At 33.2% G+C, this 23900-nt stretch overlaps 1 protein-coding gene across 3 annotated transcripts in view; it reads left to right on the top strand.

Annotated features, from left to right (window-relative positions):
* Nucleotides 1-23900, top strand: part of DPP10 (dipeptidyl peptidase like 10) — a 715100-nt gene that overhangs the window by 175844 nt on the left and 515356 nt on the right. For all 3 annotated transcript variants that reach the window (XM_028510436.2, XM_028510435.2, XM_036023642.1), the window contains exon 3: nt 16848-16943. In XM_028510436.2, coding sequence (XP_028366237.1) covers nt 16848-16943 — 96 coding nt within the window. The remainder of the gene's footprint in view (nt 1-16847; nt 16944-23900) is intronic.

Here is a 23900-nt window from a genome sequence, read left to right as displayed (position 1 = left end):
AAATTTACTTACTAGATATATCATAGTAGATTTTTGTAGATTATTTGGACTTTTCTGTACAGAGAGGATACTGCTTATCTGAATAAAGATAGTTTCAAGTCTTTATTTCCAGTTTGGCTACAGTTTATTTCTTTTTCTTGCCTAATTGTTCTGACTAGAATTTCCAATAAAATATTGAATAGAAATGGTGAAAGTAGGCATCATTGTCTTGTTCATGATCACAAGATGAAAGCTTTTAGTCTTTCATAAATGATAGTCATCTTAACTGTAATTTTTTACAGTAAATGCTCTAAATTATATCAAGGAAATTTCCTTTTCATCCCAGGTTTTTGAATGTTGTAAAAAAAAAGTCTGATGCATTTTCTCACATGTGTTTTATCAAATGCAATGATCATGTGTCTTTTCTCTTTCTTCTATTGTATTGGTACATTGGTTGATTTTCTTTTGCTGAGCTACCCTTACATTCCTGTGGAAAAGGGCTCTTGTTAATGGCAGATAATCTTTTTCATATCCTGAAAAATTTGGTGTGATAATTTAAAAGTATTCAGAGATTCTCTTCTAATACTTCATTGAGTTTTGAATCCATATTCCTAAGGATAATTAATATTTTTTTAATTTTTGTCTTTATCTAGATTTGGATCAGGATAATTTTTAAATTAGTAGAGTTTATTAAGTATTACCAGCTCTTTTGTTTTTGGAAGAATTTGAGAAAGATTAGTGTTAGTTCTTCTTTATATACTTGATAGAATTTAAAAGTACAATCATCTGCTCATGAATGTTTGTTGTTGTTTTGGAAGTTTTTTTTAATGATCTAATTTCTTGTTATATGTCTGTTCAGATTTTCTATTTCCTCTATAGTTGGTTTGGTAGTTTGTTCATTTCTCAAAATGTGCCCATTTTATTAGGTTATCTAATTTGTAGGGATAGAGTTGTTCATGATCTTCTCTCAAAATCTATTGTATTTCTGCCCTGGCTGTTGTGGCTCAGTGGATTGATTGTCGGCCTGTGAACCAAAGGGTTGCTGATTCAATTCCCAGTCAGGGCATATGCCTGGGTTGTGAGCAAAGTCCCCAGTAGGGGGTGTGCAAGAGGCAACCACACATTAATGATTTTCTCCCTCTCTTTCTCTCTCCCTTCCTCTCTGTCTAAAAATAAGTAAATAAAATATTTTAAAAAGTCCATTGTATTTCTGTAAGATTTTTTTAGTAATGCTTCTAGTTTCATATCTGACTGCATCTCTTTCATTTTTATCTTAGCAACAAGCTTGTGAATTTTGTTGATCTTTTTATAGAACCTTTTTATCTTGTTCTCTCTATTGATTTCTATTCTCCATTTCATTAATCATCACTCTATTTATTATCATTCTATCTTTATTATTTTCTTTGTTCTTTTAGATTTTACTTCATTGCTTTTTTATTTACCTTTTTATGTGTAAGCTTAGGACATTGATTTGAAATCTTTATTTTTTTAATGGAGATGTTTAAAGCTACAAATGTCTCTTTGAGTAATGCTTTTACTGCATCCCATAAGTTTTGGATGGCTGTGCATATTTAACATAGATTTATAATTATTTCTTTATGCCTTTGTTTTTTAAATCATATGGGAAATATAAGGAGTTATGAACCAAATGAATAGTAACATTGGCTTTTATACTTACCCATGTAGTAGTCTTTTATAAAATTCTTGATTTTTTCACATTGCTTTAAGTTACTGTCTAATGTTCTTTTAGTTCATCCTGACTCTGACATTTCTTGGAAAACAGACACATTATTCTGTAATAAACCCCCTCCACTTTTTTTATCTGGGAAGATTCTAGTTGGTCCCTCATTTTTGAAGGATAGATTAGCCAGCTATAGAATTTTTCACTTTTCTTCTTTCAGCACTTTAAAATAAAATTCATGCCTTATATACTTCTGGCCTCATACTTTTGATAAGAAATCTGCTGTTAAACCTATTGAGAATTCCTGGTATGGGTGAAACTGATTATGTCTTGCTGCTTTCAAGATTGTATATATGGCCTTAGCTTTTAGCAATTAGATTATAATGTGTCTCAGTATGGATCTCTCTGTGTTTATTCTTTTTGTATTTTTTTTTGAGATTCCTGAAAACAGGGATTTATGTCTTTTATCACATATGGCAGGTATTTGGTCATTATTTATACAAACTTTTCTTATGCCCCTTCTGTCTTTTTTTTCCTCTTTGAATTTGCATTACTCTTATGTTGATATACTTGATATTTCTCCAAAGCTCTGTTTATTTGCTCCATTGTTTTTGTTTTTTGCTGCCAGATAATTTAAATTGACCTGTCCATTGATTATTTCTTCTGTCTGTTCAACTGCATTACTTAAGTACTCTAGTTAGGTTTTTATTTCCATTATTATACATTTCAGCTCCAGAATATATATGAGGTTAAAAAGGATAATTTTTATCTCTTTAATAATGTTATCTATTTTTTCATACGTTCTTTTCATTTAGTTCTTTGTTCATGGTTTAGCTATTTGAGTATATTTGAGACAATAGATTCCAAGTTTTTGTCTAATAAATACATTTTCTGTGTGTCCTCAGGGTCAGTTCTGTTAGTCTCTTTTGTGAATGGACCAACTTTTTGGATTTTTGGCAAGTTTTTAATTTTTGGCTGAAAACTGTACATATAGGTACATGTACATATTATGTGGTAACCCTGAAAATTGGATTTTTCCATCTCTTCAGAGTGTGTTTTAGTTCCTCACTGTAGGCTATATGTATTTTTGTTGTGTTTGTATAGTTGAGTTTACTGGCATATTTTGGAAAGTAAATATTTTTTTCCCATGCAGTCTCCAAAGCCTGTGTTCCTTTAGATTGTATTCAGCTGCTTTAAAAAAAAAAAAAAAAAAGATTAATTCTCTGAATGCTAGGAGTAAAAAAAGAGGCAGGAAAAAGGCAAAGGAAAAACAAAACAACAAGGAAAAATAGGAAATAAACACATTCTTTTCAGGTTAGTTGTGTGCTGGGATGCTTAGTCAACACTTAACCAGGTTATTATAATTCTGCCTTTGCCTTTGTGTCCTGCTTTTACTGAGCAGAGAGTTAAGCCTGGAGTTCAGCCATTGTTCCCTCAGGTCTTTTATCAGTATGCATCTTTCTCTGGGCATGCATGTGGCTTCCTAAGTTCCCCAATATATATTAGAATTTTGAATGTCTAATTTCCCAAAGAAAAAATTTTCTCAGCTCTTTCTCTCAAGCTGTGTGCTCTATTTTATGCCATAACTTTATATTTTTCCTCATAAGACTTTTTTTTTTATTTGCTTTACAGTTTTTTTGAATACCCATTACTTTTCCTTCCTGACTGTCCTGATTCATGTGTATCCAAGATTAGTAACTTGTGCCAGTTCCTTGACATCCCCCAGACAGTTTGGGCAATGTGAACACAATTCTTTGAAAATAATATACGCTCTGTTTCCTCCAGAAAGCAGGAACCAGGATCCCATAATGTGAATGCAGGTTGCTGGCATAAAAATCACCACTGTACCATGAAGGTTATTGGAGTAATAAATAAAAATTCCTTAAACCTTTTGCTACTGTTTTTAAGTTGACTTTTTTTTTCATTGTTTACTCAATTATTGTACACTTTTGTCTGTTTTCCAGAGTTTTGAAAAAGTTTATTCTGAGAGTTTTAATTGACTTTTTGATGTTTCTGTGTGGAAATGGCCACTCACGTAGTTGCCTGCTCCTCATTTTCACTGATAGCATTCTGTTACAAACTGTATACTGCCTTCTCTCTTTTGTGATCAAATTGAGTCCTTCATTGTATTTTAAGTTCTCAAGCATAGGACTTATATTTTCACTGTCATCGCAATTCCCTATGCTTATTATACCTTGCATGGTAGTTACTACTAGTAAATATTGACCATTGAAAAATTATCCAGTTATTCACTATTGTATTAAAAATTAGAGTCTCAGGGAAATATTTTGTGTAAGTTCTTAATGATGCACTTAATAATGTAATGGAGAATGACCCTTTAATCTTATGATGTTACCAAACCAATCACAGAGTCTTCATCATTACAGACCTAGAATAATATTCACTATAAACTTAGCTGTTTGAAATGTTGGTAGACAATACAATACATCATGAAGCATGCACAGCAGACCCTAATATGAGGTACTGTAACAAATTATTGAGGACCCAAAAGTGATTTGAGGGGGATTTGAATTATATACATTAATATTTACTGGGTTATAAATTTAAAAAAAATAATTTCTGAGACTTTTTCTAAAATGTTTATTAATTCATTTGGAATGGCAATAATAAAACAATCATGTGTAAATATACATAACATATAACAAAAAAACTATGTTTTCCAAAATAAAAAGAAGTTAATGAAAATAATGTCATAATTTTACATTTTTGCACAACTGTTTAATGTCTGACTGAATGGGAGACATCAGCATTCTCATACATACTCCTGTGTTAACTGTTTCATAATAGATTGTTTTAGTTGAAGTATTATATGAAGGAATTCTTGCCTTATAAATATATGTAGTTAAAAATGTAAGATGTATTTTAATATGTTTTTGCAAATAATTGTGGATGCCCTTTCTTAATACTTCCTTAAAACCATACAGGTGTTAGATTCTCAAAGGTTAGTTGTAATTTTTAATCTGAAACCATGTTAGTAAAATATTAACACTCTGCTACATTAAAATCAAATTGTTCCTATTTTACTTTGACAGCATCTTTTACCTGTGCATGACTTCCTAACCTCATCATTGGTCACTGGTAAGATACGAGTTCACTGAGTTATGCAGATCTCCCACCTGGTGGCAGAGTTTACTATACAACAGCACCAAATAAAATTTGCCTATGACATCACTAGAAGAGTTTGACTAGAAAAATTTTGGGAAGCAGTCAAATTCAAGCTGAACACAAAGTTTCCAAAGTTCACAGTTTTGCTTGATAGTTTGAATTTTATAATTTCTAAAACATAGTCACTTGTGTTTTTATACCATTAAAGTCTCATCTTACTCATTTTGACATAAACCATTTGCCAAATACATAAATCTAATAATTATAGTTTGTTAGTCATTCTTTCCATTAAATATTGTCTTTCATGCAAAAGAGTTCAGGTTATTACTCAAAAAATTGCCCATATACTTTTCCTTGAGGAAACCATCACATTGGTGTGCAGTGGAAGTGGTGTTCCATGTTTGTTTCTTGGCATGCTTCAAATTTCACTGCACAGATATCAAAAATATCTCAACTATTGATATTTACTACAGTTAACAATTTTTAGAACTGTATCAAGGAAATTCTTAAGTGAAACTATATGTATATATACATATATATATAAATACATATTATTATTATTCAATTACAGCTGTCCCAAATTTCCCCCCATTGCTCTCCCCTGCCCACCCACCCCCCAGTCTTGTCAGTCAGTCCCCACTCTGTTATCCATTACCATGGGTCCCTTGTACACATTCCTAAGGGGGAAAGAAGGGCAAGGGCCTGGTCAATAAACTATATTTTTTAATTGATTGTGTATGGCAGTAAGAATAGAATGACAGTGGTATAGTTTGATGTACAGATGCTGACTATAAGGTGCCTGGAATTGTATCTGCGATTGGTTTTTACTAGAGTGAACATTTTAACCCAGTGTAAAAAGGTAGTATCATTAAAATTAATTGTATTATTATTAATAAAATTTTGACTTCCTGGACCCACATTTACCATTTTCCCATGAACCATTCTATGCAAAACTCTGCTGCAAACTATAAAGATATGATACAAAAATTTGCTTATGGTGATGTGATTGAAACAAAGAATATACCTAAGGAAGCAACTTAAACATGGATATGTAAGAACTCAAAGGCTCAGCATAGGCCATCCTGCTTATTGTTCCATTGTTTGTGTGTGTGTGATTGTATAACTTTCCTTTAATTCTCAGAATGTGAAAAACTTTTGTGTAAGTACGATTCTTATATTTAAGTTTTCTACTCAAATTCAGGAGCTTTGATTTGAGTGAAGGTCTAGAAAGAAGTTTAAGAATGATTAGTATTTTGCATAATTAATCAATTTGACTAAGACTATGAATGAATTATAAAGTTCTTGATTTATTTATTGAAGAAATGACAAGTTTGAGGTAGAATTTAATAAACCCTTCAGAACCTGAAAGTGAATTTTTTATTTGATGAGCACTTCGAGTGTCTTCTGAAGGCAAGGGGACCTGTAACAGAAACTAGGGGGTCTTGGAAAGGCAAGCTACTTATTTTACAGTGTGTGTGCACTACAGTGTGTGCAGAGTGCTTCAACAAAACTCTACATGAAAAAGTCAAACACACTAAAGAGGAGTACTAACCAAAAACCGCCATCTTTCCTCCTCCCTCCTGTGTCCTGAGAGAGCTGTTAGAGTCCCTAGAACAGAGCTGGCAATAGTGTAACTTTGTTCAAACCTCTCTTTAGAAATGAGGAAATTGATGCCTAAACAGACAGAGTGAACTAGCTAAGGGCATATATGTTAGTTCAAGTTTCAATTAGGACTAGAATCTGACTTTCTATCTCTGATCACTGTTAACTTCATTCAGTCTTATCACTTGTTCCTTTTTGAGAATAGAGAATGGGAAAATAGGCTTACAAATATTACTGTGTGTTTGCAACCTTACATAAGATTAATGCATTGTAGGAGGCAAACTTCATATTTAACACAAACATTTAAAATATTATCCTCATGTGTGGTAAAAAAGGGAAGGGTAGGGAGAGGGAGAAACAGACACATAAATAATTATGTAATAACTTACCTGACAGCTGTCCTCTTCATTGTACTCAGTGGAGACAGAGCTTTGTTCAGAATTTAGTGACTTCCCACATAGTTAAATTTTTTAAATGCATTTCTTTATATTAAAATGTCTCTATAAAAGTCACAAGCTGGAAATGTACTCAAGAAATAAAGAACATCAGCCCTGGCTGGCGTAGCTCAGTGGAGTGAGTGTGGGCTGCGAACCAAAGTGTTGCAGGTTCGATTCCCAGTCAGGGCACATGCCTGGGTTGCAGGCCATGGCCCCCAGCAACTGCACATTGATGTTTCTCTCTCTCTCTTTTTCCCTCCTTTCCCTCTCTAAAAATGGATGAATAAAATCTTTCAAAAAAAGAAAAGAAAGAAAGAACATCAATTGGAAAGTAATCTGAGGAAACAAATTTAATTAGATTCCTACCTATTATACATTTTATAAAATACAGAGTTAATCTGAATCAAAACTAGTTCTCCTTAGTAGATTTGATGAGGAATTGACTGGCCTCTTTGTTCAAGAAACTTAACTATGGCCACAATAAGATATTAGATAAAGTAAGGAAAGGATAAGGAAATACAAAAAGGAAATATCTAGTATACCAAGAGGAACAAAGGTAATTTTCTGGGTTTATAGAACGGGTGTTATGCGATGCACTCATTCTTTCTGTGCTTTTGTTTGAATGGATGAATTGTTGTTCGTGGCAATATCAAGTGACAAGCTGCTTGCAGTTTATTTCATTGACAGGGCTGATTAATAATTTAGTATTTGCTTTAATCATATTTCTGACCTAACAAATTCAATATGGTCAAATACCCTTCCTTCAAAAAGAGACTTATGAAGAAATTTTTTCATTAACTATATGATACAACTCAGTACTGTGCTTCTGGTAGGGTAAAACTCTGAACATATGGATATGTTTTGGCTGAAGGGAATAAGTATGAAGGAGGTGAATATTCCAAAGGAAGAAAGAACAATTTTTATGATTCTGGAGTTATAAAATTCAAAGGTGCTTCATATTGATTTATGCACTTTAATGGTTTTATGATAATAATGACAACGGCTGGCATTTGGTGAGCTGAGTACTTTGCCTAATGATTTTTGTATATGTCTTCATTTTTTAAAAAAAAAGATGTATTTGTACCAGGACATAGCTTGTGATTTATTATGTTTCAATAATATGTATTTTTATTTCTCAATTTTATATTACAAACTATGTAATTTCTTAACTGGTAAATAACAAACCTTTGTTTATTGTCTAGGTAATAAATAAGAAACATTAAAAAGAGCTTGAGATCTTGTATTTGTTTCAAGAGATGTAAATTTTGACAATATTTAGGCTGCTGTGTAGTGTTTCAGCATCCTAGTGAAAGAAAAGAATAGGGAAAAGGATTAAAATAAGAAGGCAATTAATGTTGCAGCTATTAAGAAGTAAAATAAAACTTCAGAGTTTGTCTGTTGACCAGTTAGAGAACGTACAAACAACAAATACCTTGAAAAGTCTGGAACTTAGCCTTGACAGCTATGATTTGCATTCTGTATTTTCAACTGGTTACATAAAGAGGGGTAAAAGGGATGATACCCTTTCAGTGAACTTAAAGCTCTAATAATGTTTCAAATGGAAATGCACTAGAGGACTTAGTCCATACTGACACTGAACATGGAAAATGGAAGTAACCTTTAAGAATAAATAGATATTTCAGTATGACAGCAGGGGATTGAGATGGTGGTGTATTGCACGTGCAGACAGAAGAGAGAATCACCTTAGCAGAAAAGGGAGATGGTTTGGTTCTTCTTGTTGGAAATTTTGAATAAATACTTGAACACATTTTTCTTTTTATTGTTCTCTTAACAGGAAATTATTTCAAATAGGATTTAAATTAAAAGAAATACTTCTGAACCTCTGAAGTCAAGTGTAAACTAGATAAAAAGTAACCCAATTATTTTTAGTAAAGAGAAACCAAGAATTGAAAGTCTTACCCAAGAAAATTTTTTTTCTTTAAAGATTATGCAATTAACTTACTTCAAAATACCACTTAAAAAGAAGATGGGGATTTTTAGATGAAAGAAAAAATACCAAAGAGCAGTCTGTGATCTTAAATGACAGGCAGGAACAGGGAAAAGAGCATGTAGTCCATTATTTAATTTCTGTTCTGTCAATATATTTATGTATCAAAAACTAAATGTTTTAGCTATAGATTCTGTGTCTTGTAACTGTTTAACAAATAATTACTCTGCTTCAGGTTCTTTAAATACTTGTGATTATGGTTGTATTGTACATCTCATTGGATTTTTGTGCTGCTATTCATAACTAAAACCATAATTATAGGGCCCTGTTTGATTAACAAATATTTATCCTTTAAATAGCAACTATTAATATATATTAAGTTTTCAGGCTTTCACACTTAAACACTTCAGAGAGTTATCTCATATTTAGTTATAAACAAACCAGAGATATATTACTAAGTACCTTAGTAGGGAAGAATAGGGCCTATGAGAGATGAATATTAAATTTAAGCTATACTTTAATATTAGGGAATAGATATTAATTTCAGAACTTCTTTCTTGGAAGATGTATCACAAAGGAACTTTAAATGAGAAATATCTCTCTCTCTCTCTCTTTTTTCTTCTTCACTCAAGGATATGTTCTTGATTTTAGGGAGAGAGAGTTGGGGTGTGGGGGAAGAGAGAGAAACATTGATCAGTTTCCTCCCATATGTGCCCCTGCCAGGGATTGAACCCGTAATCTTGGTATATACTCTGACCAGGAATCAGACCCGCAACCTGCTGGTATATGGCATGGTGCTCCAACCATCTGATCCACCCTACTAGGGCATGAGGGATTGTCTCTTAAAATTATTTACAATCTGATACCAGTTTTATTCTGAGCTACCTTCTCTGTGTTCAATGTGAGTTATTGGCATGAATGAGTGATAATCCAGGATTCTCTGTTTGATATGTGCAGCTTTGGAGTTAAAATATTAAGAACATTATTAAAATGCATCAAATAATAAGATCCCAACATACATTTCCTGAGTCATCAGGTTGTAATGTGAGTTGTAAATGTTTGCTGATAACACGTGGCAGGGAATGATCCTGAAGTTCCGATACTCAGTTGTGTGCAACAGTTATCAGAGGGTAAATTTGGGAATTTTAGGCTGCATGTTCTACATAATTTTCTTGAAGAAAACAAACTAGAACCCTCACTTTTTAGTGAATGCTGTGACACTGCTCTACTTGAGAGGAAGAGAAGGGCAGTGGCAATGTCACCACGTGGGCAATTTGGGACAGAATGGGCTCCAGTACAGTCTGGAGAGGGGTGCACTGAGGAACATAGTTCAGTTGGATGAAGGGTTTGCTGGATGAAGACTATTCTGAAACATAGCTTATAAAATTGTATATTTTTTAAAAGATATAATTAAATCAGTATTAAAGAAAATGAGGAATGAGAACATTTTGAGTGACCGTATAATTTAATTTTCAGGGAGATAAAGGTTCTAGTTCCAGTCCTTTTACTAACCAGTTGAACTTTGTCATGATATTTAACTTTGCTGATCCTAAGTTTTTTTTTTTTTTTCTGTGAAATAAAGATACTAGTATCCAGTAAGGTTTGGCAGGTGTTTGGAAAAAAGAGAATTAACTGCAATGGATGAACATCCAAAAATATTATGATGAGTAAGGGATTAGAAGCAAGCCTGGGAGACTCTTAAAAGAGAGGCCTACATATTTATTATATGTAGGAGGAAGTCTTTATTCTAGGACTGAAAATTTCAAGAGACCTCAGAGATAGCACCTGGCAGCTAAAGAAAGAAAACAAGAACAAAGAAAAAAGAAGAGCCCTGGCCAGTATAACTCAGTGGATTCAGTGCAGGCTGAGAACTAAAGTGATGCAGGCTCAATTCCCAGTCAGAGCGCTTGCTTGGGTTACAGGCCAGTTCCCCAGTGGGGGGCACTCCAAAAGCAACCACACATTGATATTTCTCTCCCTCTCTTTTTCCTTCCCTTCCCCTCTCTCTAAAACCAAATAAAATCTTTTTAAAAAGAAGAAAAGGAGAAAAAGAGAAAAAAGTGTGGTATATAGCTCACTCTCTGAGTAATAAACGAAGCTTAGGAAACATATCCTTAACTATGTATCCCTCTCTCTGATTATTATTTAAAGGACATATTTAATTACAATAATTACTTAAATGAGTTATTTTAAAGTAAGTTCTGGGGACAATTGGAGTTAAAATAAAAATCCTCATTATTAAAATTATTAAACAATGTCAGATAACAGAAAATAAATAAAAATTTAAAAATATTAAAATGTTAACAGATCAATAAAATGCAAAGTGGAAAAACCATGGATCATGTAATTCATTCATCAACACAGGTACAAATGCTAAATAAATGTTTAGCTAAACAACCATTTAGCATATTAATATAGCAATATAAAAATAATCATAAGTCACCATGCACAGTTGTATTATGTATGTAAGTACAGGGTGGTTAGAATTGGAAATTTCACTTATACAATTTTTACATGAGCACTGTAGAGGAGAAATATGTTTATATAAAAGCAGCTGAAAGTGTATTATGACATAGTAATAACTTCAAGTAGATATTTAAGTAACACAGGAATAAAAACAATTTATATGGGGGAAAATGATGGAGGAAAAATGGAGACAACTGTACTTGAACAATAAAAAAAGATAAAGTTAAATTAAGGTTGGTTTAAAAAGAATTTACATTAGCATGGCAAGTAATCTCTTCCCCAAATTGTGAAAAAAATCTTATTAAATAATGAAGTAGTAAACATGCTGCCATAATAGAGGAAAAATACTAACACTATTATTATTGAATACTGTTTTGACATTTAAGCTAATGAAATCATTCACTAAAATGAAATAAATACTTGTCAACAGCTGGTACTAGAGCAATTGGCTATCCAATAGTCAATAAAATAAAATAATGTATGAACCTAAAATTAACCCTGACACTATATACAAAAGTAGCTCAAAATGGATCAGGGACTTAATACATAAAATACAAAATTTGACCCATTTAGAAATAAGAAATACAGGAGAAAATGTTCAGCATGTAGAATTGGGTAAAGCATTTTTCTTTTGTCATCAAATGCATAATTTAGCCCTGGCCTGTGTGGCTCAACTGGTAAGATCAGCTTCCTGTAACTAAAAGTTTGTGGGTTTGATTCCTATTCAGGGCACATACCAAGGTTGCAGTTTTAATCCCCTGACCAGGTACATACCCCTCCTGGTTTGGCATGTACAGCAGACAACCAATCGATGTTTCTCCCCCTTTCATTAATGTTTCTTTCTCTTCCTTCCTCCCTCTTTTCCTCTCTGTGTAAAAGCAGTGGGAAAAATATCCTTAAGTGAAGATTTAAAAAACTGACATGTATGACAAATTATTTGTGTATGGAATAAAGAACTCTCCAAACTCAGAAGGTAAACAAGCAAATGAACACACCAACAGAAACAATCCAATTAGAAATTTGGCAAATGACATAAACAAACAATTCACTGAAGATGATATGTAGATCACAAATCAGCACATTGAAAGATGTTCATTAACTAGGGAATTTTAAATTAAAAACACATGGAATATTGTTACATGAATATCAGAATATTTAAATTAAAAAAATAACACAAATTTCCCTGGCTCAGTGGATTGAGCACCAGACTGTGAAGCAGAGGGTCGCTGGTTCGATCCCCAGTCAGGGCACATGCCTGGGTTGCAGGCCAGGTTCCCAGTGTGGGAAGTGCAAGAGGCAACCACACATTGATGTTTCTCTCCCTCTCTTTCTCTTTCCCTTCCCCTCTGTCTAAAAAGTAATAAAATATTTTAAAAAATAAAACAAATTATGTCAAGAATGAAGAGAAACTGGAATATTTCTACATTGCTGGTGATAATGTAAAATGGTACAACTACTCTAAAAAAACATATAACATTTTCTTACAAAACTAACCATGTGCTTACCATGTGACACAGTAATTGCATACATTGGCATTTATCCCAAAGAAAGGAAAATTTATGTTCACAAAAAAATCTATAAAAGTGTTCATAGCAGCTTTATTCATAACAACCCAAAAGGACAAGTGATAACACAGATGCCCTTCAACAGTGAGTGGTTCAACAAACTGCTGCATGTACACCCTGAAATGTTACTAAGCAATAGTGGAGGAGTGAAGCATTGATACACTCGACAACCAGGATGGATCTCAAAGAGAGTTATACTGGTTAAAAAATGCCAGTCTCAAAAAGTGGCATTTTATTTCATTTACATATCATTCTTGAATTTACAAAATGGTGAGATGGAAAACAGATCAGTCATTGTCAAGGGTTGAGGAAGGAGGCTGTGGTGGTACAAGTGCAGCACAGGAGAGCTGGGGATGGAACTTTGCTGTGTCCTGTCTGTTGCTTGTCATATGAGATACAAGTACATAGAGCTAAACACACACACATGCATGCTCATACATATACAAATACATATATGTAAAACTGGTGAAATTTGGAGAAAGTTGATACAGAGTATCAATTTCTTTTTGTGATATAATTATTCAAGAAATGCACATTGTTGAGAGAAATTGAATGAAGGGTATCAAGGATCTTTTCACAACTGCATGTGAACTTACAGTTACCTGAGTGTTTTATATATATGTTATACATACATGAATTCTTAAATACTGGGGAGGAAGGAATAAATATTTTAGATGATATAATTGAATATATAAAAAATAGAAGGGTCAATTAATTACCATTGCAGTTTTAAAGAAAGTCTTATATGATAAACAATCATTAGCTGCTTATCATTTAAAATGAGAATGGAAAATGTTCTGTTTACAATTAAAACATATTCTTAAGATTGTATTTAATAGAAAAATATAAGGGATCTATGTGATAATTGAAGATTAAATATATTAATGAACATAAAATGGGAGTGGAATAAGTAATTCTGCATGAAATACCTTAATATAATAAAATGTTTAAAATTTTCCAATTTACCATGTATATATTGTGCTGTTTTATAAAATTATTACTTTGATCACTTGAAGTTGACTTTAAAGCTCAAATGAAATTATTCATGTTTGAGAATTACTGAAATGTAATTTGAAATTTTATTTGAAAATAATATTGTTTGCTGTGGTGCATTTGCCTTACAAAGTAATTTTTAATGCTTATATCTGCCTAAAATATACAGGAAACAAAATATGTGAAATTTACCTAGATATAGAAAAAAATTTTGAAAGAGAAACAGATATATGTATATAAGGGATATTTATATATACTACATACAGTTGATTTTTAATTTCAGTAGGCAAGAATCATTTGTGTAATAGATTGTGTTAACATAATATATTCCCCCTGAAATAAAGTTATATTCTTACCTCTCACTTTTGTGTATATAAATGAGTCTATCTCAAGTAGATATGGTGAATTATTCTCTAAGTGTTGAAAGGGTTGGATTAGACAAAATGATGACACATTACATATAATCTCAGGAAACTTAAAATTTTGAAACTTGTCTATACCAAAAACTGCTTTTATTAAGATACCTCATATAATAACTATATTTCTGAAACTCTAATGAAATTAGCTCTTTTGATTAAAATCCCAAACTACTATGACAGAAAAATGAAGTCTAGAATCAAGTGTTTTTTGTTTGTTAAAATAACAACTACTCATTATTTTATCTAAAATGTTTCTTCTCTTGTCCCTACAATTTCCATTATCTTTCTTTTGAAACCTGTAATGTCCAAGCCATTTAATTTTAACAAAATCATAGACTTTATATTCTAGAAAACTTTAGGTTCACAGAAAAATAGAGATGAAGATAGAGGTTTTCCATTCACCCCTCGCCCTCACACAAGGCAAGACCTCTGGCACTATTGATGTCCCAAACCAGAATTACATGTTTGTTACAATCAAATAAACTGCACTGACACATCATTATCTGCCAGGGTCCATACCTCACATTAGAGTTCACTTTTGCTGTTGTATTTTCTATGAATTTGGAAAAATCTATCCTGACATGTGTTAACTATTACAATCACTGCTGTTGTTAGTGCTTTATAGTTTGCCTTGTACAGAATGTCATATAATTGAAGTCATACACTGCATATATTTTTCCAAATTGGTTTCTTTCATTTAGCAATATGCATTTAAGGTTGTTCCATGTCTTTTTGTAGTTGATAGCTCATTTCTTGTTACTGCATAACATTGCATTGTTTGAATATACCACCATTTACCCATTCACCTATTAAAGGACATCTTGTTTGCTTCTAAATGTTCACAATTATGGATAAAGCTGATCTAAATATCTGTATGCAGATTTATATGTGGCCATAAGTTTTCAACTCATTTGGGAAAATACAGAGGAGTGCAATTGCTGGCTTTTATGTCTACTTTGTAACAAACTGTCAAACTGTCTTCCAAAGTGTGTGTACTAGTTTTTATTGCTAACAGCAGTGGATGAAAGTTAGTCATTTTATTTTTATCTAGTGCTTTTTTAAATTGCCTTTGCAACATATTTCCCTCCCTTTCTCTGAACTCATCCAGCCCTTTGTATCCCTATTCTAACACCTGTCATACTCTCCCACGCTTTGCAAGTGTGAACCCCTAAGAGCAGGACATATATATGTCTCCAGCACCTTACAGTACTTCATTTAATATCTTGAAAATTAAGTGTTCTGGTATTTGTTCAATTAATGAAGAAAGTACAAATTTTGGTGCGTCAGACTGATAAATGGAGCATTTTGTTTTACAAATCAATAAATGATCACAAGGTCTTTTACTAGCTCGGAATCAAACAATTTGCACTATATCTACTAGTAACATTTTTTATTTGATCCTTAGCATTTAATTTGTGGGTTACATACATGGTTGATTGATGTTAGAAGAAATTTCATTTGATTCTTTGGCCCAGCTTTCAAGCTGGAAGAAACAAAGCGCTTGCTGTAATACGTGCTGAGCTTTTAAAAAACAATTCCTAATGAGGTTAGTATGTACCTTTGACATTTTATTTTCAATCAGAGTGAAGGTCAGAACTGAAGGTAACAAAGATTTTGTACAGTAAATAAACAATGCTATTATTTTTCAAAGAAAATGAAATATTGCTAACCTGTCCATAGCTTCTTGCTGTCTAAAATTATTTGCTATGCCTACTTTTGATACTTAAACAGTATTTTCTTTCCATACCCTAGATTTTGGAATTAAAAGGGGAGTACACCTAGTTTATATGTCAGGGATAAGACAAATGTGTGCTTTTCATGAATTTTCTGGTATTGCATTATTTGCATTTTATATTTTTATCCTTTAAATTGACTTATTTATTGGCTGGTATTTGGTGGAACTGATATTTATTCTATTAATTTGGTGAACTTTCTTCTGAGATTGGAAGTTTTCTTAATTGTATATATTCAGAGTCCTCAACTCTCTCACACTTGGTATTTACAATGTGAATTTATCATTAAAGAGAATATGTCAAAGTGATTTTTAAAACTAATTACCTGGATTATGATAAAACAGTGAAAATTATGCCCTTGGGAACACAATATGCAAAAGGAATTTTTAAGTGCTTTCACATTATTCATCAATATGTAACCAGGGATCAATCTATTATGTTTGTACTGCATCAAGGCAATTTTTTTAAAGATTTTTATTTATTTATTTATTTTTAGAGAGGGAAGGGAGGGAGGGAGGGGGAGGGGAGAGAGAGACAGACAGACAGACAGACAGACAGACAGACACATCAATGTGCGGTTGTTGGGGGTTATGGGTTGCAACCCAGGAATGTACCCTGGCTGGGAATCGAACCTGGGACACTTTGGTTCCCAGCCCACGCTCAGTCCACTGAGCTACGCCAGCCAGGGCTCAAGGCAATTTCAATGTAAAAAAATAATGTTTGAAAAGTATTATCAAACAGGCAGACTTCAAATGCCAAAACCCATGTTTAAATGATCACTTTGTATTCTTATCTACTTAACATATTTTGAAGCTAAATATTTGAAGTTTTGTGATTCGTCAGTTTTAAAAATTCTACATGAAATACCTGCCTAATATAAGATTTATTTTCATTTTAGATGAACTAACAAATTCATCAGAAACCCGATTATCTTTAGAAGACCTTTTCAGGAAAGACTTTGTGCTTCATGATCCAGAAGCTCGATGGATCAATGGTATGTGTGTACCTTTCTATATGTTATATTTATTCTGAGTTCTGCATAATTAAAATCAAAGTAAATAATGGTATTTGTAGTTAATATTTTAGTAAACATTATTCTTCAAAGATTACGTATACCATTTAATCAGAAATGAATATCTAGGCTCACGTGAGAGGAAACCATTTCCTAAGATAGGTCATCAATGGAAATATTCTACAAACATCAGACCAGTTGCTTCAGTATTGGGGGTTCCTTCATGAATGTTATTAGTCTTGTGACTTTAAACATGTGTTACATCTTCAGCATTTCTCTGTGTAAAGTAATAGATTTTTGAGAGACTGCCTATGTATGTGGTTCAAATTTAGCGAACAAATTATTATTATTTCTTTCTTGGTGGCTTTGACTTTCAATCCTAGTGCTATAGATTATAGAGACTCTTTGCAAAGTTGAAATGATTTAGAAAAGCCATGGAAGTATATTACACTTTGTCTTTTTCTGCCATGCTGAAGAAACCACCTCAGCTTTCTTCAGGTTATTTTTGATTTTATTATTTTAAAATAGTTTTAAAAAGAATTTGATTACTAAAGAAATAACCAAAAATATAATAACTGAGTATCTCCATGAACTTTGGTTTGTGTTTGTGGAAGATGGTAGGTAGGGAAAGTGATTAAGTAATCCAGTCAGAAGCAATGTGTTGGTGAACAGAAAGTCAGGTTTTAATTCCTTGACTGTTGCAATTTGCCTGACCATTTAATCACTGTAGTCAGATAGCTATTAATCTTTGCCCTTCAATTTATTTAGGCATAATATATTTGCTTGTTTTCAAGGCACAGAGTAGATTATTTTATGATAGATAAAAGGAGCTTTGCCTTTTATCTAATAATGATTATCACACTTACAGTCCATTCTTCCCTAATACTCTAATTAGTGCATTTATGCCTGCAAATTAAATGGTAATTTATGGAAGCTATAAAAAGAAAGCAACTTAATTCATGAGGGCAGGAGACAAATCATACTGTTTACTTAGCATTGTTACAGTTCCTGGAGATAAGCAGGTACTCAGGATTTTTTTTTAATAAATGAATGAATGCATTTAATTGAAGCTCTATGGTGTTCTTCAATAAACTAAGTTTCAGTTGAAATCAGCTGGGGATAAGTGTGTATTGTGGTGATGGCATTATGCAGGATTTTTCAACCAGTTTGCCACAAGAATGTTTAAAACATGCAATACCTGATTATTTAGTCAGGGGCTCTGACCTCATTTCCCTTAGATTGTGAAATAAAATATGACAACAACAGCCAACACAACAGTAGTCATTTGGTGTGAATAAATCAAAATTATACCTATTTTTGTCAGATTGGCAAAAAGTATATATTTTGGTGTGCCACAGAGTTTTAGTAATTAGTTTATGTGCACCATGAGATGAAAAAAGTTGAAAATCACTGGTGTTATAGGTAGAGAAAGCAAGATAGCAATTTTATTAATTTATTTGTATATTTTCATTGGAATCATTTATAAATTGAGGCGCTTCCATGTTACCTTTGCACTAAAATTATTTCAGATGAGCACTATGGCTAAGGAAGGCTAATAAAAAGGAGATATCATTACCAAACATTGTTCTAATAATCAGACCTCTCATCAATCATTCTCCTAATGTGCTATAGTAATTTAGTAAGTCATCTTTTAACTTGCTAACAATTATTTTCTGTTGGAGAAGAGGACAACAAAAGTGCGCAAAAATGTGAGCCATTAGATTTGAAATGCTGAATAACATTCTGTTTTGTTCACCATGATTTTGGCCAAGCTATAGAAATGTGTTGTCTTTGACTTTGGAAAGCAAGCAAAAATCATGGGCCTCCTCTCGCTTCTCAGGTTAGCTTGGATTATTTAAGGAGACATTTACTCTTGTGTATAAATGACACTTTGGCATTGAAATGCCAAAGAACTGCATGGGTATTTAAGCAGTGAACTGCATGCTATATTAAGCCATTCCATTATCTAGGACACACATTCTACTCTAATACCTCACAAGATACCAAAATCATATATTTGGAGTTAATAATTTTAATCATTTTTAAACAATTTCTTTATTAACTATTGGTAATCCTGGCCTTGTGAAAACATCCTGGGGAAAAGCCACAGTGTTATCATTACATTCTAGGTGAAACATAGGAACTATATTATTTATTTAAAATATTACATAAAAACAACCCTGTAAACAGCATAAATGGAATCTTAGCTCTCAGAGGCTTGCAGTCTTTATAAATACCACTGAAGAAATCGACTCACTGTCAGCACATTGTGTGCACTGGGCTGCTTTTCCAGTGGGGTATAGATTTATGCTTATTAGCTCCTCTTATCCAACCCAGATCAGTTTCCTAGCAGTGACTAGATAGATACTTGGAAAGTTTACAGGTCCCTCACATAGCCAGGAAATGCAGGAGAACTATATGAATAGAATGTGTAACTTTGGCCTCATTATCACAGATTGTATCTCAATACAAAACGTGAGGTCTTTCTTCCTTCTCGTGAGATGTCCCACCAGGTTTTCTTAGTACGTAAGTCTCTTGAGAAAGTCTAAGTTAAGCTTATTTGGAAGCTTTGTTTACTTCTTGGAAGTCACCATAGGTAGATGGCAGTGCAGAGATGTCATTTATTATGCTGATTCTTAAATAAAATACTTGTGAATGTCATTGCAGCCTTTGATGAATACTCACGTTCATGGTTAGCAAAAAAACTGTCTGCCCCCATATCTGTTCATATGCTTCAATCTCCACCTTTATAGCATCTTCTAGTTATGTCACCTTGAAACCTGAAAGTCCATCTTGTTTAGAATTAGTCATTTCCCCACATATATTTTTTGTAATTGAATTTATTGGCATGACATAGGTTCACAAAGCCATGCAGGTTTCAATTGTACAACTCAACAAAATAGCTGCATACTGCATTCCACGTCCATTGCCCAAAGCAGTCTCTTTCCATCTTCATTTATCCCACCTTTGCCTACATCTCCCTACCCCCACACCCTTTTCTCTCTGGCTGTGACAACAGTGTTGTCTTTGTCTCGGTGTGTATGTCTCTTAGTTTAATCCCTTTGCTTTTGTTGATGGTTTCTTTTGATGTGGAAAGATTTTTAGTTTGATGTAGTCTCATGTGTTTTTCCCCCTTTGTTTCTCTTGCCCAAGGAGATACATTGGCAAAAGTATTGCTATGAGAAATGTCTGAATTTTTGTCTGTGTTTTCTTCTAGGAGTTTTATGGTTTCACAACTTACGTTTACTGATCCATAACTGCTGTTTGCTGGGAGTTTTTTGATTACTGCTTCATTTTATTAGTTATAATTAGTCTATTCATTTTCTGATTCTTCCTGATTCAGTTTTGAAAGAGTGTATGTTTCTAGGAGTTTATCCATTTTACTCAGCTTGTCCAGCATTGGCATATATGCAGTATGTCAGAAAAAATCCAGCAAGTATTAATATAACAATAGTAATTTGCATGACATCTATTTGAGCTGGCAGCCAAGGAGAGTGGACTGGATTGTGCATCTGTGAATAATGATGACTTCACTATACTAGTCAGTGGGGGCAGTAGATGCTGTTGAGTGAGCATGTGTAGTGTGTGGCTATGGCATTCAACATGACTGAGTGAGTAGAGCAACGAATCTGCCTCGAATTTTGTATTAAGCTTGATCATTCCTCCACAGAAACTATTTGGATGATTCAGAAGAACACAGGTATGGGCAAGTGGTGATGGGCAGCTTCATCACAACAGTGTGCCTGCTCATGCATCACATCTTGTAGAGAGTTTTTTGGCAAAACATCAATCACTCAAGTGACTCAGTCCCCCTATAGCCCAGATTTGGCACTATGCAACTTCTGGCTTTTACCAAAACTAAAATCACCTTTGAAAAGGAAGAGATTTCAGAACTTTGATGAAGTTCAGGAAAATATGATGGGACAGCTGATGGCAATTGGGAGGACTGTGTGAGGTTCCAAGATGCTTACTTTTAACGGGACTGAGGTGTCATTATTCTATGTGCAATGCTTCTTGTATCTTCTTCAGTGTGTGTGTATGTGTGTGTGTGTGTGTGTGTGTGTGTGTGTATTTCATATTACATGGCTGGATACTTTCTGAACAGACCTGATATTTCTTCATAGTATTTTCTTCCCATGCTTTGTATTTCTGTGGTGTTAGTTGTTCCTTCTCCTCCTTCATTTCTGATTTTATTTATTTGAGTCCTTTCTCTTTTTTTTCTATTGATGAGTTTGGTTAAAATTTTGTCGATCTTGTTTATCTTTTCAAAGAACTACCTCTTGAATTCATAGATCTTTGTAGTTTTTTCGTCTTTATGTCATTTATTTCCACTTTAACCTTTATTATTTCTTTTTGTCTGCTCACGCTGGGCTTTGTTGCTCTTATTCTTTAGAGTGTAAGGTTAAATCTTTTTTTTTATAGAAAAGGTTTTTTTTTGTTTGTTTTTTAAATTTTATTTATTTATTTTTAGAGAGGGAAGGGAGGGAGAAAGAAAGAGAGAGAGATATCAATGTGCCGTTGCTCATGGCCTGCAACCCAGGCATGTACCCTGACTGGGAATCGAACCTGCGACACATTGGTTCACAGCCCGCGCTCAATCCACTGAGCTATGCCAGCCAGGGCAGGGTTAGATCTTTATTTGTGATTTTTCTTGCTTCTTGAAGCAGACCTGCAATGCTGTGAACTTCCCTCTCAGGATTGCTTTCACTTGTCTTACAGATTTGGGGTTGTTGTGTGTTCCTTTTCACTTGTCTCCAGGTAACTTTTAATTTCTTTTTCTTTGATCTCATTGTTAACTCATTCATTGTTTAATAGCTTGTTATTTAACCTCCATGTGTTTGAATGTTTTTTAAAAATTTTAATTGATTTTTAGTTTTACACCTTTGTGATTGGAAAAGATTCTTGGTATGATTTCAGTCTTCTTGAATTTATTAAGATTTATTTTGGGTACTAACATGTTATCTATTTTTGAGACCGTTCCATGTACACCTGAGGAGAATGTATGTTCTGCTTTTTTTGGATGTAATGTTCTGTAAGTATCAATAAAATCCATCTGATATGTGTTATTTAAGGCCGCTGTTGCCTTGTTGATTTTTTTGTCTGAAAGATCTATCCATTGATGTCAGTGGGGTGTTAAAATCCCCCACTATGATTGTATTGTTGTCTATCTTTCCCTTAATCTCCATCAAGTTTTTCTGTATATATTTAGGTGCTCCTGTATCAGTGCATATATGTTTACAAGGGTTATATCCTTTTATTGGATTGATTTATATAATATTGTATAGTGACCTTTTTGGTCTCCTTTTATGGCCTTTGTTTTGAAGTCTATTTTTTATGATATAAGTATTGCTAATCCAGTTTTTTTTTTTTTGCTTCTATTTCCATGAAATATTTTCTTCCACTCCTTCACTTTCAGCCTGCGTGAATCTTTTGTTCTGTGGTGGGTCTCTTCTATGCAACATGTACATGGGTCATGGTTTCTCATTCATTAAGCTACCAATGTCTTTTTATTGGAAACTTTAATCTTTTTATATTTAAGATTATTTATAGTTACTTATTTATTGCCAGTTAATCTTTATGCCTATGTTTCTCTCTATATATATTTCTTTCTTTCTTCTTTTTAAATCAAGCCTTTTAACATTTTTTTGCAATACTGGTTTGGTTGGATAATGAACACCTTTAAGATTTTTTTTTTTGCCATGGAAGCTCTTTATTTTGCCTGCAATTTGCTTACTTAATTAACTGATAAATTAATTATTTTAAAGACTTTACTCCCAGAACTGAAACACATCCTAGACAGCAAATGATTTCTCACTTTCACAGTTACCCTGCCTTGGTAATCAAAGTACTTTTGCACTCCTAACTGTTGTGTTACTTTCTTTTTTAAATGATAGCCTTGATAGATACAGTTGTCTTAGTTGTAGGTCCTTGCTTTTCATCACTTTGAATTACTGATGCTAGTCCTTTCTGGCATGAAGTGTTTCTGTTGAGAAATCAGCTGATGACTTTATGGGAACTTTCTTGTACATAACTCTCTTTCCCTTGCTGCTGTTAAGGTTCTCTATTTGTTTATAACCTTTTCCATTTTAATTATGTGTCTTGCTCTGGGCCTCTTTGGGTTCATCTTGATTGGGACTCTTTGTACTTTATGAACTTCTGTGACATTTTCCTTCACCAGATTAGAGAAGTTTTCCACCTTTTTTAATGTTTTTTTAAAACATCAACAATTACTTTTTTAAATTTTAATTTGTATTGTGTTTTCTCCATTACCATTTATCCTCCCTGTACCCTCTTCCACCTCCACCTACCACCCTCCCTTCACAATCACCACACAGGTCATTCTTCCCATGCTTACTCTCTTCTTCTGGGAACTTTGTAATGCAGGTCTTTTTATGCTCAATGTTATCCAAGGGGCCCCTTAGACTCTCCTATTTAAAAAAATATATTTTTATTTTCTTTTTGATGCTCTCCTTTGGTGATTGCTGTTATCTTGTCCTTTAAATCACTGATTGAATCCTTTACTTCATTTAACCTACCATTGATTCTTTCTAGTGTATTCTTCATTTTAGATATTCTTCATGTCTGACTGGTTCTTTTTTAGGGTTTTATGTCCTCTTTAACACTTACTATCTCTTTGCTTAAGTTTTCACTGACATCATTCATTCTTCTCCTAAGGTCCTTCAGCATCCTTATAAACATTATTTTAAAGTCTGCATTTGGTATCTTGATTGCTTCCATTTCATTTAATGCTTTATCTGGGATTTCTCTTTTTCTTACATTTGGGGCATATTTCTTTGTGTATTTCATCTGTTTATTAGGTAGACCTGCTATGACTTACACATTTATCATGATGGTTTTGTGATAAAGGTGTCTTGTTGGGCTCAATGGCACAATCTTTCATATCACCTGACCCCAATTCTCCAAGAATGTTTCTTGTGG

The sequence above is a fragment of the Phyllostomus discolor genome, chromosome 4 (assembly GCF_004126475.2).
Source record: "Phyllostomus discolor isolate MPI-MPIP mPhyDis1 chromosome 4, mPhyDis1.pri.v3, whole genome shotgun sequence".
NCBI classification, from domain to species: Eukaryota; Metazoa; Chordata; class Mammalia; order Chiroptera; family Phyllostomidae; genus Phyllostomus; species Phyllostomus discolor.
Note: the sequence above shows the minus strand (reverse complement) of the source record. Positions and strands in the feature narration are given on the sequence as shown.